A 15,365-nucleotide genomic window follows, 5' to 3' on the forward strand; every position below is an offset into this window, starting at 1 on the left:
CCAAAAAAAATAAAAAATAATAATTGAAATCTTGAAATGACAAAAGAAACCAGACAAAACTAAAAGTTTGGCTCTTCAGAGAATTGTTGCAGTCTTGTCTTTTTACAGGTAATACAAGTCACTCAAACTATTCATATAGAATATGAAAGTAAAACTATACATTCATGAGGCATTTGTCTGTCAGTCGCTGACTACTAGCTAAGAAAATACAATTCTGCATTAGTAATATGCCACTGAATGCATGAAAACAAGCCCAAACACCAGGTCATGCTCAAATCTGCCTCTATACTCTCCATTTATATATGTAAAACAAAATACAACACAAACAAGTTGTAAATACACAGATTCTGTCTACTTCAAATCGTATTTTACAGGCCAAAATAGTACACAGGTATTTTCAAAACAGTTTAACTTAATATTTTATTACATTTCATTATTACACTTGCAAATAAAGTGATGCCTGCCATTTTCAAAAAAATTACAATTTGAGCCTAGAATTGCTAAAAAAATGTTTTGGTCACTATTTACAAAAAACACAAGTATCTAAACTACCCAAGCAGGGAAAATGCATCTGCTGCTTTCTGATAATGGCAGACATTACTTTCACAATATACAAAAAACAATTTGATTTCTGTGCACTTTCCTATGGAGATTTGGAGAATGAGATTCCTTTCCATGCCTAAACTGTACATACAATTTACTGATGATGATGATGAACACAATATGTACTGTTTAAAAAAAAAAAAAAAACTTGTGTGTTGGGTATTTTGAAAACCGGCATTTTACATTAAAATACTGAGACGTGCACTTAGGGTTTTTTTGGTATGGTTATTTACACAAGTCATCAGCAATCTGTATATGTATTTAGGCATAAAATTACAGCAAGGAAAAACTTTACAACGGCTGCACTGACCACTCCAACTTCCAAGAAAATATTACTGCTACGGTCTTCAGCAGATTTTATGCAATATCTGGATTTGGGAAAAATTAACACACGAAGGTAGTGGCAGTATTTCTTTCTTTTTTTCCCTATTTCCCTCTCACCCACCCAATAAACACCTCACATCCCCAGAGCAACATTACAACCAAGATAGATATGGGGGAACGATACAAGGTAAAAAGAGTCGAATCACAGTAGGAACTGCTATCTGGGCACTGATTCAATCATCTTCTTCACCTTCGTCATCTGGGTCTCTTTTTCTCTTCTCACCTTTTTCTTCTTCTAAAAAAAACCCACAAGAATATATTCAGATGATATATTTTCAGTTACATATATAGTATAACCCATCCTATACCAGCTACCTTTAAATAATTAAACAAAGCAAACTGAATATTATTTTACTGTGTAGCACTTTCTGTATCCAGGAGATGATTAAAACGTGCACAATCAATAACTCTTAGCAATAGTTCATGCATTTTGGTATTCCTGCAATACTGGGAATCCGTTAAGAACGGCCTCCTTGTCCTTTTGTTCAACACTAAGAGCAGCATCAGTAGGCAGTAAGCCACAAACACAGTATTTTTGATACGTATAAACTGAGGACATTTCATGTGTTTTACCATCTTCGTCTTCATCGTCTACTTCACCATCTACGAGTTCTTCCTCCTCTTCCTCCTACAAGGAAACAAACAGCCAGAATTTTCATCAGTTCGTTTCGCTAGTCCAACATATGCCACATTTAATTCCAAAGGCTTCCGTGAGCAGTTCGGCCAACCATATGAAATTGTCTTGTGGATATGCAAACCCAAATGAGAATGGTAAGCTTAGTCCTGGAACTCAAAGCTTTTTCAAAATACTCATCTCACAGCCTATATATTATGTCCTGTATTGTATAAAAGTTATTTAAAACTTACTGCTTCAAATATTAAGTCTGAATTTTGTTTTTTCGACAACGAAGCTCAGTGATAACCAGTTAACTGTTTATCTCTTACGTCCATGTGCTCTGCACATGACCAACAGAGAGGCGTGGCCACGGCTGCTAACATACCTACAAATTCCCCCTCAAGGAAACCAGATTACCAGATGTCTACAAACAAACTTGGATGCATTTTTACAAGATTAGGAGAACGACCAAAACATGATGGTTGAAAAAAAACAAACTGCCTCGAGTAACCCTTTTTTTTGGAGTTTCTGTTCACCCAGGCCATATCAGAAATGTTGAAGACACATCTTTCCCCACCATATGTGCCAAAACTAACCACATCAATCAGTATTTTATATTTAATGATACTTAACACTTTATCCTGTTTGTAAAGGGTGATAATGAAGTTAGGTGGCTACTTGGCAAAAAATAAATAAAATCACCACACAGCAAGATAAGCTGGATACAGGCAGATACTTGAGTAAGGAACACCTACTTCTTCCTCACTGATTTCCTCTTCCTCCTCCCCTTCCTCTTCATCCTCTTCCTCCTCATCTTCTCCCGCAACTGCCTCTTCGTCATATTCCTCCTCTTCCTCCTCCTCCTCCTCTACCTCTGCACAACAGGACAAACAAAAGTGAACACAGAACACTCCACCTGATCTACAGCCAGAGCAAGAACCTTCATCTGAAGCTACTCACCATCGTCATCATCATCCTCATCCTTCCATGCTTCTGTATCTGAGTCTGGTGCTTCTTCATCCTCCTTGTCATAGCCATCCAGGTATGTGAGCTGAGGAAGGAGCTTGAAAACATTTTCTCTGTAGTCGTTTAAGTTGGTCACCTCGCAGTTGAAAAGGTCTAAACTCTTAAGGTTTTCTAACTTTTTCTAAAAGTAAAACAGAACAGACAGGTTACGTTAGTAACATATGTACCTCCAAGGACATGCATTACAGTTAACTGCTGCCTCGCCACTCAGCTGGAGGTTTTTTTCTGTAACTTTGTCCCACTTTCATCCAATTGCTTTTCAATTAGGTTCTGGACTTTGGCACCATCCTACTTTCTACAAAGTTTAGTGCAATTGTACACCATAACAAATGCAGGAAAATGCTTTCCAAGATATGACATTCAATAACCAATCGGGTGTCAATTCAAATTAAAAAAAGGAGACAAGTCATCCATAAAATGCGTTTTAGTGCTAGCCAGATGTAGGTCACCATGACCTAGATTCTGATACATGAAATGCTTTTTTTTTTTTTTTTTTTTTTATTTAGCATTTCACATACCCAACTTAAATGTCTGTATTTATACATGTGTGTGAGATTATATACAGATAGATATATATAATATAAAAAAATCTGTATATAACCCAGGATGTGTTCTTAATTTTCACAATGAGACCAAATAACTCCCCACTAGGGGTGCACACAGGTAATTTCTTTCCCCTGAAAGGGCAATATCCAACAGACTCACTGTTTCCAGGTGGAACGGTGCACACCTCAAGTGGTCAATTTCATTCTGCCTCATAACAGTAACTCCACCTTGATCATGTCTGCTCAGAGACTACCTTGAAGGTTAAATATGTTGCTGTGACTTTATTCAACATGCAAAATACCTGTGCGTGCTGAAACAGTAAAAATGTATAATTAAGAACACATATTGTGGGATAATAAACATTAAACACAATAAGAGGGACAAAGAACTCACCAGAGGTTCTATTGTGCTGAGATCTTTTATTTTATTGCCGCTGAGGTTGAGATGTGTGAGATTTGGGCATTTTTCTGCCAATACTTCCAGTCCTCCTGAGATTCTGTTGTCACTGAGCTCAAGCTGCAAAACAAACAGACACGGGATGAATGGTGTACTTGACAGCTAAAAACATTTAGACCAATTATGCCAATTAAAGCACCATCCCATCATACCTTTTTAAGTTTGTTTAACTTCGGCAAGTTTCCCACTGATGTCAGGCCTACGTTGATTGTGCTTAAGAACTCCAGTCCCTCAAACTCATCTGTAAGGCCCTCGATTTTACCTTCATTTGAACGACAGTTGTCCAAAACAAGTTCTTTAACCTGGAAGACAAAACAGGAGATGTTAAAACAAAATGCCCCCTCCCTTGTAGACAGAATTGATCCAGTCTTGCCAATTAATTTCATTCTGCATGGAACAGCAAGAACAATGTCTTTCCAAACCGCACTGCTGTTAATTGTGTGGGCTGTTCTATTGCTAACACGCTGTTCAACATGACAAGAATGATTTTGGACAGTTAAACCGTTTCAAAATACAGCATAAAGGTATTGTGTGAAATATATTTTAAAATATCTTCTAGAAGAGGTTGCACGTGTGATCAGAATTAATTTCATTAACTGAAGGTATAAAACCAACAAATGTGATAATTGGTTCATGCAGCACAAAGCGCCAGCTAGAGATGAATTTGTAACAGTCTGCTCAACAGCAAATCTCAATGAAGAGAGTGCTAGAATAGGTCAGACTGTAGTTTAGTACTTTGGCAAGCTGAAATTGTGCCAAATACTTGTTGTTTCCAACTTCTGACACAGAGTGTTGCTTGCATAGCGTTTTATATAGCTCCTTTAAAACCACTGATATCAAGTACAGACTGATAGCTTCAAATGGAACCATGCCAGAATGATGCATTAACACTCATGCACACCTATCTTACTGACCTCCTATTTCAAGCATGCTTGCATCAGTGCTTACTGTTTCAGTGACCAATAATCTTGCAATATATCGGACAGAAATATCAGTATATGTGTAATAATTTCAACAGCATAAACATTGTACAATAAACTCATTCCAAGGAAACAAAAAATGAATGGGTTGGTGACTCTGTTCCAAGAGGGCCACTCCACTCCAGGTTTGCCTGGTCACATGATTAGCTCAAGTACTTTAAAATGACCTGCCTGCACATTCTATTGGTTCAATGTAATAATTAAGGACAAGGCTGGACCAAAGAACTGGAAAGCAAGTGTTTGACTACTCTTGTATTAGCCTAACCTTATGGAGTCATCCAAACAAAAACGTTTTTCAATATAGCAAAACATAAAATAAACAAACACTTACAGGAGTTCTTTTAATTCTTGATGTTCTGCCTATCTGACTAAAATTACAAAGGCAGCTTTAAAAAAAAATGTTATATGCCTTCAAAATCTATTCCCCTATCAATTGTCTTAAACTCCACAAACACAGATATTTTGTTTTCAGTTATTTTGAAGTGAACAGGGTTAACAATTATTTTTTTATTTGTATGTATTTACTTCTCATGCCAGAATAGTGCGCCTTTATAAAATGGGAACATCCATACTAACATTTACACTAACAAAAACAAAACTCCAGTGAAGCCTGCAGAGAATGCATGTGTACTTGATCACAAAAAAAGTCAACGTGGTTAAAAAAAAGCCTGGCATATAAAAATTGTCACAAAACTTGTTTGTATATCAAATCACTATGTGCGTTGCTTTTAAGCGTTGCATTAATAAGAATTACTTTGGTGTAATCTAATATTCCTTCCAATTCTGCATAAAAAATAGGTTTGATGTAGAGAAAGCAAAACAGCCAATTTAAAACAGGGGGGAAAAAAATAGCAACACCAAGCAGCATGGACCAAAAACTACAAGTCCACAGCTTTAAGTGACTTGAATACATTTTTTTAAACGATCAAAAACCTTGACATCTAACAACACAGACAAACATGTTTTGTTTGCATAATATTTAAACTAGGGCATGACATGTGCGACTATATACATACATATTTTTAAAACAAATAATGTATTACTGCCAAAATAAAAAGTGACTTCCACGTTCTATAGGTGTTCATTCCCTTGGATGGATTACCATGTCATTTCTGTCCTGATAAATCCACAATACAACTGATACATTCTTGGAAAACATGAAGCAACAACGCAAAGGATATGATCCTTGTGCAGCCTCTAGTATCAGTATGGCGTAAGATAATTCCACAGAGCAGGGAATGCGCTCTCTCCTCGTCGGTAAATTACAGTCGTTGTTCAATTACTATTTACAATAACACCCAATACTGCCCACGTACTGTAAATCGCAAAATAATAATAAATAAAATCAGTTTGTACAAGATTTATCCACCCCTAAACTTGCACTGTTAAAAGTACACGAACCAATGCAAGAACGCACTGTCTGGACAACATTCAAATGTGTCGAGACTCCAGTTTTGGCCAGAATATACATAACACAGCGAGTTAAACTTATTTAATAGACGATATTCCGAAACGTATTTTTAAAAGCAAGTCGACCTTGCTTCTGCACTCCATGTCACGCCTGGAACGAAAAATACGACATGTTTAAATAACCCCCACCGGTGTGAAATTAAACTCCAGACTCATAATGATAAATCTGTAGCTCTTTATTCACCCGAATGACAACGCCACACAGACAAAATGGCCGACTACACAGCAGTGTTGCACTGGGTACCCTACAGCAACACCAAACGCAACGCAACCCCGGGGATCCGGGACACCAAAATACTGACACTTTATTAAAGAGCGAACATGCCATTCTTGTAATTTATTACCTAATCAAAAGGCGTTATTGTGGCAATTTAGAAACAATTACAATATCCTCAAGAGGGTTTCAATCGCAATAGACGTCATGACAATAACCTGCACCCAATGTTTTTAATCAGCAATTAATTTATTTAATTCATTTGAATGCAGCCTTCCTTTTTCAGTTTAATAAAATGGCGGCTTGTCCTCCTAAATAGGGCTTGCTCGGATCTGTCCAGCGCGACGCAAACTTACAACAACTTATTTGGTCGATTAAAAAAACTCACGAAATCAGAACGACAAATCTGCGATTTCTTAAGTTTTAGAACATGCCGCTTGAAAACAAGCCTTACATCGACTGCAATTGCAATAACAAAGCGAGGCAACACCAGCGCTACAGTCGCTGCCTCGGATAACACAGCCGAGTCTGAAAATAATTCCATACAAATAAACTAGCAGTACTTATACAATAAAGATTGACTTTGTAAATCAGGTAGCGCTCCATTACTTTCCACACAAATCCCTCACGACTGTATCATATTTATTTAGTTGTTGCATTTAAGATTTTAAAATGATCATATGCTTCCATACATGTTTGCTATGCCCTAAATAAAAGTAATAAAGGAGGTGTGGGATAAACTAACATTCGATTATTATTATTATTTTTTAAATCAAAAAAAGAAATGAGAACGGGTATAGTCCAAATACGAAATTTCTCTTACTGTAATACAAAATAATCGAAACATAGATTTAAGGAGGTTCATAATTTACGTAATTAACGGTTTCCTCGCACTATAATAACGTAAAAAAAAAAAAAAATCCGAACGTTTGCAGACATTAAAACAAAACAAAACAAAAACCATTGCAACATGACTCCTTAAATTATACCGCAGATTCCATGCCACGGTCGGAGACTGGCTCTGTCCCGTCAAGTTCTGGATTTTATACACTGGTGCCACCGCTTTTTTGATTAAACAAATAAATAATTAAAAAAAAAAATAAATAAAGAGCAAGCGGGTTTAATGAAAATGGTATTAATTAAAAAATAAAGGCAGTGAAAATATTACAGCAATCTGCAATATTGTCTGGTTAGAAAAAAGGGCGCGTTCATGAAGACTACAAAGTTACAAATATGGCTCCTGATTCTGTGTGCACAGCTAGCAATGGAGTTCAAGCCTACTATCACGCAGAGAGTGCAACAGTGTGACACAATTAAAGTTTCCAAAGCAGATGCAAATTACAGTGACTCTCCATATTTCTAAAAACTTATTGATCAACTTCTGTATTTATAAACCCATTCAAGATTGGTTCGAGAGGCTCTACGCGTGCGCCTCCTGGCACCCACATTTCGCACCCAGGCTGTAGTCAAACCAAGGGCAGCATTGCTAGCTTACATCACATAATCATACAACTAAACAGCTTCGTTAAATTCTCACGTCTGCCGGTGTTCGATTCCGGAGCTCTAGATGAATCCTTTTCTTCATGTCCATCTTGGTCGCGCAAGCTTGAATTTTAATTTAGCAGCAAAGCAGACCCGTGTTAACACTTGAGGGGCTCTTTAACAACCGCCTCTCCGCCGCTGTGCTGCAGCTCATTCAAACATGACAGCGTCGGGGCGGTCACTACCCATTGGACTGTCGTCACCGTGGACTAACCACAGATACGAGATAAGGTATCAAACCCCATCTCACACGCCCAGACCGTATAGCGGCCTATCCGCTTGCAGGGCGGGACTGCAAAGACTAACGGTTAGGTTGAGCAAGTGAGCGGAGTGCATATTTAAGCGCCATTGCTTTGGCCTGTTTAAAGGTGTGACTATTATAATTATTGTATAAAGAAACATTAAAACAGAACAGAAATGTAATTGTATTACACGACATTTATTTTTCACTACACTTTCATATCCTCGACAGTCGTCGTGAGGAAATATTTTACTTTACAGATGGTACTTGAACGACAGGATGCCTGTGCTTCGACATCAGATTAATCAGAGATCAGAACACTGCAGCACGGTGTTATTATTTTGGTCGGCCTCTCTAATCAATCTCCTCCACAATCTTCTTGTTGGAATATTAAGTAATATAATTAACTTAACAACCTGTATCTAATCTACAAAATAATGATATGACAAGTATCTTACCTAAATTAGGCAAAAGCGTGCAACCAAATACCCTTGCACGCTGCACTATTTAAAATGTTCCCTTCTTATACGAGGTGTGCTGTGTCAGCAATAATGATTCCCAAATGGAAGTACACCCACAGGGATATTTCCCGAAGGAAACTAATAACACACATTATTTATATAGCTGCGTACACGTCATGCCATTGACACACTTCTGCTGTAACATGCTTCTCACACATCAGTTGTAGCGGTTTCATGCTGAAGTAACGCCATGTAAAATCTATAGCACTTTGGAAGGCTGTAAAAAAAACCAGTTCACGCCACGTGGTTGCTTCAGTCGTAGTAAACTTATTGCAAATATACTGAGCAAAATAGGCTTCACAACTACAAAATAATAACAAACATTTAGATAAAAGCAGCCTACGTGTAGTAGAGATGTAGGCTACCGTTTTAAAAATAAAACTGGTTTGTGTTTTTTGCACAACGCATACTGTTCCGCTCTCTTCGGTTATATATGGTAACCAGATTCCCGAAAACTTTGAATTTTAGGGACTACTGCAGGTGTCTAGGACAACCGAAACTCAATACAAAAATGCAGGACTGCACCTGTGCACGCATTTTGGGATGGGATGCAAACCACCAAAAAAATGACATTTAGCGCCCAGTACCTCTTACACAACACACATCAGCCAAGCCCCGTGTCTGTGTGGAAGAGAATCCAATAAAAACAACAAAAAGATTGTGTGTAACAACATTCAAAATGCCTGTAGCTTTACTGAACAACCTTGACCCTGTACTCCAACAAACCAGATCCGTTTCTCCATGAAACCTTACTCCCGTGAAAAAAATAGCAACTTTAACATTTTCAATTTGACGTGGAGTTTCGAGAAACGAACAGTAAGAAGCAGACCTTTTGTGTTAAAAGATCACACTGTAAATGTGCCGCTTTTGAAGAACTCATTTCATTAAATTCAGTGTTGGTACTCCATTTTTTAATTTTTTTAGACGCAGGTAGATTCGTAATTCAGTCGATTTAGTCGGACTGCTATGTTGCATACATACATTTGTACTTGAGCCAAATAATAAACCACTCCAACACAATACTGAAACATCTGCATGCAGTCAAATCATTACTTTGCAATTTGCTACAGTAAAGTATGCCCTTTGGGTGTTTCGTCTTTGCAATAATTTCTTACGCTTTTCCAATTTAGCTGTGTTACTTCGAAAGTTGGTAAACAGAAATATTACAAAAATTGTACACCTTTAATAAATAGTTTAAAAATCTGAAACCGTGTAAATGCCATAACGCATGCATAATTAAAGTTACAATGTAATAATAATTTGGGGGAACTGCTAATTTTCCCTACACTGTTGCTATGTTGCTCACAGGGGTGTCATACTATCCCCTCGTAAACGTCAGCATTTGGCAAAAACAACAACCTACAGCCTCTTTACAAGTCTCAAAAACACTTCACTTTCTTCACGGAAGTATCTTCAAAACTGCATGTGTGACACGAAGCTGTGCCAATCACAAGCCACCACCCTGCCACAAAACACTTAAAAATGAAAACAACCAATAAGAACACGACGCAAAAGATTCCGCTTCCGCTTCTCATTGAAGCTGCATTCCAACTGTTGGCAAAAAAAAACAGGACAAAGAAAAACAAGGTCACCTGACCAAACCAGCGCCATCTTGTCCGCAATAAAGTACAGTTTAAACAGTAAAATATTCATTATTTTAACTTAATGTACGAAAGAAATGAATTGACATTACCTATTACTCGGGTCATTTCTCTGCTGAGCTCCGCTGCCGCTTTTAAAGGCACGGAGAATGTGAAGAAGCGCGAGTGCGTAACAGTTACTGTTTTCAAATGCACTGCACTCGGTTGCTGCCTTGCCTGGCTTGAAAACGCATTGCATGGCGTCTCTTGTTTTAATAACGTCATACAGTTTTTGAATTAACTTCGTGACATTTCAACAAAGTTCCAGCAGATGCTGTGAAATGGAGTCTTCGGTTGTTGATTTCGCGGTGGACTGTGTTTTCAGCCCGCCTTTGAGAGTAAATTGGAGCCATTTTTTGGATCTCCTAGCGTGGTCACGACCATGTTTTTCCGCTGGGTGTGCCACTCTGGCGGCCCTGCACTGCAGCTGCTGAAACACAAAACGGAGCGACTGCGTGCATGGCGTGCGCAACGCTGATACTGCTTACCACTATCACTCAGTAATCGTATGCCCGAAGAGAACGGCAACCCAGTCACCCCATTATATTGCATGCACAACATTTTCTATAACCCAGAGTGACGTACCATATTCATGCCAAATACTGGGAGCCACACTTTTTATTGTATTTTTTGTAAGTGAGTGTTTTGTTTCTCACATTTGGAGTGCTACTGATAATACCGTTATATGGATTTGTACTCCCAAGTAATATTGTAATTGTTTCAAGCATTAAACTAAGTATGAATAAAGGGCGTTTAGAAATAGACTTGAAAGAGTTATACCGGTATCCATTTAGTTTAATTAACGTGAAATGGATGCATACTTTAGTTTGGGATTGGTTATTGTTCCTACCTCGCTTGTACTATAAAGACTACAGCAATTGCATGTTGCCTCGTTGCAAATTTGTAACTTTTTTTTTTAAATGAAAACTTGTAAATACCATTCTCTGCTGTTCAGCTAATATTTCTACACATCTTCTTATCCAATGCACTAATCGCCAATCAAGCATGTTCAACAAACCGTGGCCTACCAAAAAGAAAAATAAAATAAATCTGTCAGTGCACCATTAAGATATCTACAGCATATTGTACAATGATAAGATGCTAGTAATTTAAAGTAATTACTTGTATAAAAGGGTGTATTTATCTATATTGAGAGTTGATAGGCTGTATATTGCTGTGACGAAAGTAGTGCATAACTGAACTTTAGGAAGACAAAAAAAAAAAAAACAACAATTTTTTTTAGCATCCATAGATATCTTGCAAGTGGAACCCCTTCCCTCGTTTTCATTCATGTCTTTATAGCGTTCTAGCGCCTTCTAGTGTTCAATGCAAATACTTCCAGTATAAGATGACTCCCACTAACAACGAATAACAACTGCCAACATGTATTTAATTGTTGTATTAATTATTACAATCCACTAGTTACAATTTAAAGCAACCCACTTTGAACGTTCACCGTTTTGGTCACACTGTTAACTGATGTCTGGACAAATAAGACCAGTCTATCGTGCTCTTAAAACGGCCCAAGTGATCAATCATTTGTTTTTAAGATCAGCCAAGGTATGGCACCTAGAATATATATATATAATATATATATATATATATATATATATATATATATATATATATATATATATATACACACACACTTAAAATGCTGTCATTTTGACGGTCTTCTGTATTTGTACGCCCTAAAAACTTTTTGATTTAACTCCTGTCACATGCTTGTTGTACCGAAGGCTCACAATGCAGTAACTGAAAACGCTTGAGCTGAGGTTCTGTGTTGGTTTTTGATGGCTGAACACAATTCTGCCCAAAGCAGAGGTTTATTATTGCAGATTATTGTGCTGTTCGGGGATCTATACTTAACAAAGGTTGAGTCTAGTCCTGAAGATTTGACCATTTCGTTTGTTAAATGAGAATACTTTATTCTTGTATCAGAAAACTGGTTTGCTAATTTCAAGTCATTTTCCCCATCTGTTTTTCCTTTTTTTAAATGTATTTTATTTATTTATTTATTTTAATTGACGCGAGCGCTGTTTAAACTGTATGATCTGTTAACCAGTGTCACATCTCATAATGTCAAACTACATCAAATAAAGTAGCAACAGACAAGTCCATTTCTGCAAGGAGATATGTACCCCATGGAGAAACCATTTCCATAGTAAATATTTAGTTATCTGTCTCGTAGGCACAGTTCCCACCTTATAGATCGTTGGCCTTTGCTGCTCCATCTACCCATACCCACATACAAATAAATAACCTGGTACTCTATACCGAACACAAGCTCAAGAAAAAAAAAACACTCCCTACATTTGCTAATATTTATACATCCATCTCTTACGCAATTTATCAAGTCATGCCAGCTACATTCGGAATTGTACAGAGGATGAACACAAAGGGAAGAGGAGTAAAAATCCAGTTGAACAGAAATTCCCAGTCAAAGTAGACCAAACTTTGATTGATAAAGAATGGATTGCAAAGGCTTTACAGATGATAAGTGAAACAAACAATGAAAATCTGTATGATACAGAACTGCATTTTCAACAATCTGCAGGAAATAAGTGATACAATTCACAATGCCCCGGATTATATTTGAAACAATTTGAAAAAAAGATGACTTGAAACAATTTGCAGAACAACTAAATCAAAACCATTAACAACAAATAATAATAAGCATAGCAATATAATAAAATCTGCGATCCCACAATTATTAGCATATCGCAGGTAAGGAAGCCAATCAAATACTCTCTCTCCCGCTCCCCAAAGATTTTTATTTTTTTTTAATTACAAAAACTCTTGCTTTAGAAACCTAACTGAAGGTCAATGCAAAATAGCACTTTAACTGTGCTATCGGTTGCAGCATGTCATCAACACATGTTCTGTGATGGCTACAGTCTTAGTGATGCCTTACTAAGCTCATTATTCTGTTGCTAATTGAAGCAGAATGTTCTTTCATAACAACAAGGCAAAAAAATAATTACATTTATAAACCAATAATTACCATGCAGCAGAAAGCAATGGTTTGCAAATTAAGAACTATAAGAAGGTAAAGAATGACAGGTAAGTTGTTCATTAAATTTTTTGTTTTTTTTCTGTTATGTGTTTTCTTTTCTATGGAGACAAGTTTAGATAAACTAAATGAAATGTACACACAGACTAAATACTGAAATGTAAAGATCTGGAAACTGCATTGGATTATCTATCTATCTATCTATCTATCTATCTATCTATCTATCTATCTATCTATCTATCTATCTATCTATATATATATATATATATGATATATATATATATATATATATATATATATATATATATAAGCAAGTAATGCAAGTAATGCAATGCAAGTTGTATCACTGTGTGACTTTTTGCAATTCGTGTTCATCATTTCTCACAGTGTAAGTCAATAATACAGTTTGCAATTAAAGTGTACAGTTACAGGATAATAGGTAATTCCCATTTTTGTAACTGCAACACTTAATTTGACATTTCATTGTATGCAATATATGTGTTCAACCCTTTGGCTTTACTTTCATGCACAGTTGGTTAAAGATAAGATTTCATACTATAGGCAGTAGCAGTGTACAGACATTCCTGCAAAATCTGCATATATATATATATATATTGAAAAGGAAAGCATGAAATAAAAGGTGATCACTGTAATCCGTTTTTAACAAGCCAGGTGGGAACATTGATAATTCATCAGGAAGGTAGAACCTCAGCAAGCAAAGCCAGTTTCAGCTAGAAAAGGAGATCTTGTAGGAACAAAAAAAGGAATACGCCCGGCACCAAAGCCTCAGATAATTTCATGATTTATTTACTCTATTAAACAGAAACTGAGGCCAGTCATGACTGATGACGAATGGCCAATAGAGTACATATCTTTAAACATGGTTTGCATGAGAAAGTTGAGTTTACAAATTACATTCTGGTAATAAAAAGCTGTTTGAGAAATGACTGGTAGGTTTCAGTTTTACACATGTGCAGATATAATCACATTGTTTTTGATTGTTGATTAATAATGTGTACAATATTATTTCTGGAAATATGAAAGTAATTCAATAGAAAACTTTAGGAATATTCTTTACCAATGTCTTAACACCACTTTTAGAAGATGCAATAGGGCACATTTTTTAAAGTATTTACCTTAGTCTGTAATTCATTAATTACATTTTTTTAAAGGAAAAAAAAAAAATGTTAATGATTCAAAATGAGAAGCTAGCAAAAAAAAAACAAAAAAAAAAACAAACAGGATGTTCTTTTCTCCAATTGTATTAAAGCTAGTGGCAAAATCTAACCACTGCTTATTTAGCCCGACAGAGTTACATACAAACCAATAAATACATTGTATTTAGTTGACAAGCGGAGGACATTTAAGCATTTAATTAACTGAGTTAATTAGTGACATTAAATTATTTTACATCATAGTTTCTGGTTTCTGGTCCTGACATCCCCATGGCAACATCGGACAGATGTAATCACAGTTCAAGGCATCTAAAGGCTATTTCTTCTTAGGAGGATGTTTAGAAAAACTGTATGATGATAAAAGATCCCACATGTGTTTCTGATGGTTGCAAATTAAATATATATATATATATATATAGCAATCTCAGCGTGATGAGAAGGTTTTTGTATTGGATGCAGCAGGCCTATTGTAAAGGTTGTCAGTGTTAACATGTGTTGATGGACAAATACAGATGGCAGGTTTGAATGTAGGTCTGGATTCACCACTGCTTTCAAGTAAATCTGGATTAAAAATAACAGTTTAGCAGTGGATATTTCTTACCACAGTATCTCAAAGAGCTTTACATATCAGTTAAAACAGTTCCTTACAACAACATCTCACCCGAAAGATGGAGCACACAGAAGTTAAGTGACTTGCTCTGGGTCACACAGTGAGTCAATGAGTGAGTCTGGATTTGAACCAGGGACCCCCTTTTCTTTAACCATTGGACCACACAGCCTCCTGATCTCCAGGAAATGCAAATAAACAGCCCATTTATTTTTTATTATAACAGCTGAGGTGTGTGTGTGAAGCTTGGACCCTGCTCTCTACAAACTGTCTGATTCTGGGTAACTGAAGCTAACTGTGCAGGTGATTCTGTGTCAATACCTCTAGCACA

At 36.6% G+C, this 15,365-nt stretch overlaps 1 protein-coding gene and 1 non-coding gene across 2 annotated transcripts; both read right to left on the reverse strand.

Annotated features, from left to right (window-relative positions):
- Positions 1-66: 66 nt before the first annotated feature.
- LOC121295071 (acidic leucine-rich nuclear phosphoprotein 32 family member A-like) lies at positions 67-8,027 on the reverse strand. The gene is made up of 7 exons (XM_041219384.1): positions 7,833-8,027; positions 3,784-3,933; positions 3,569-3,691; positions 2,564-2,750; positions 2,359-2,477; positions 1,561-1,615; positions 67-1,222 (listed from the first exon to the last, which is right to left on the reverse strand). Exons 1-7 carry the CDS (start codon positions 7,884-7,886, stop codon positions 1,161-1,163), a joined length of 750 nt encoding a protein of 249 aa, XP_041075318.1. The 5' UTR covers positions 7,887-8,027; the 3' UTR covers positions 67-1,160.
- Positions 4,295-4,429, reverse strand: LOC121295149. Its single transcript, XR_005946869.1, has one exon. It is a non-coding gene; the product is annotated as a small nucleolar RNA SNORA28 (small nucleolar RNA).
- Positions 8,028-15,365: the final 7,338 nt, after the last annotated feature.

The sequence above is a fragment of the Polyodon spathula genome, chromosome 19 (assembly GCF_017654505.1).
Source record: "Polyodon spathula isolate WHYD16114869_AA chromosome 19, ASM1765450v1, whole genome shotgun sequence".
Taxonomy (NCBI): Eukaryota; Metazoa; Chordata; class Actinopteri; order Acipenseriformes; family Polyodontidae; genus Polyodon; species Polyodon spathula.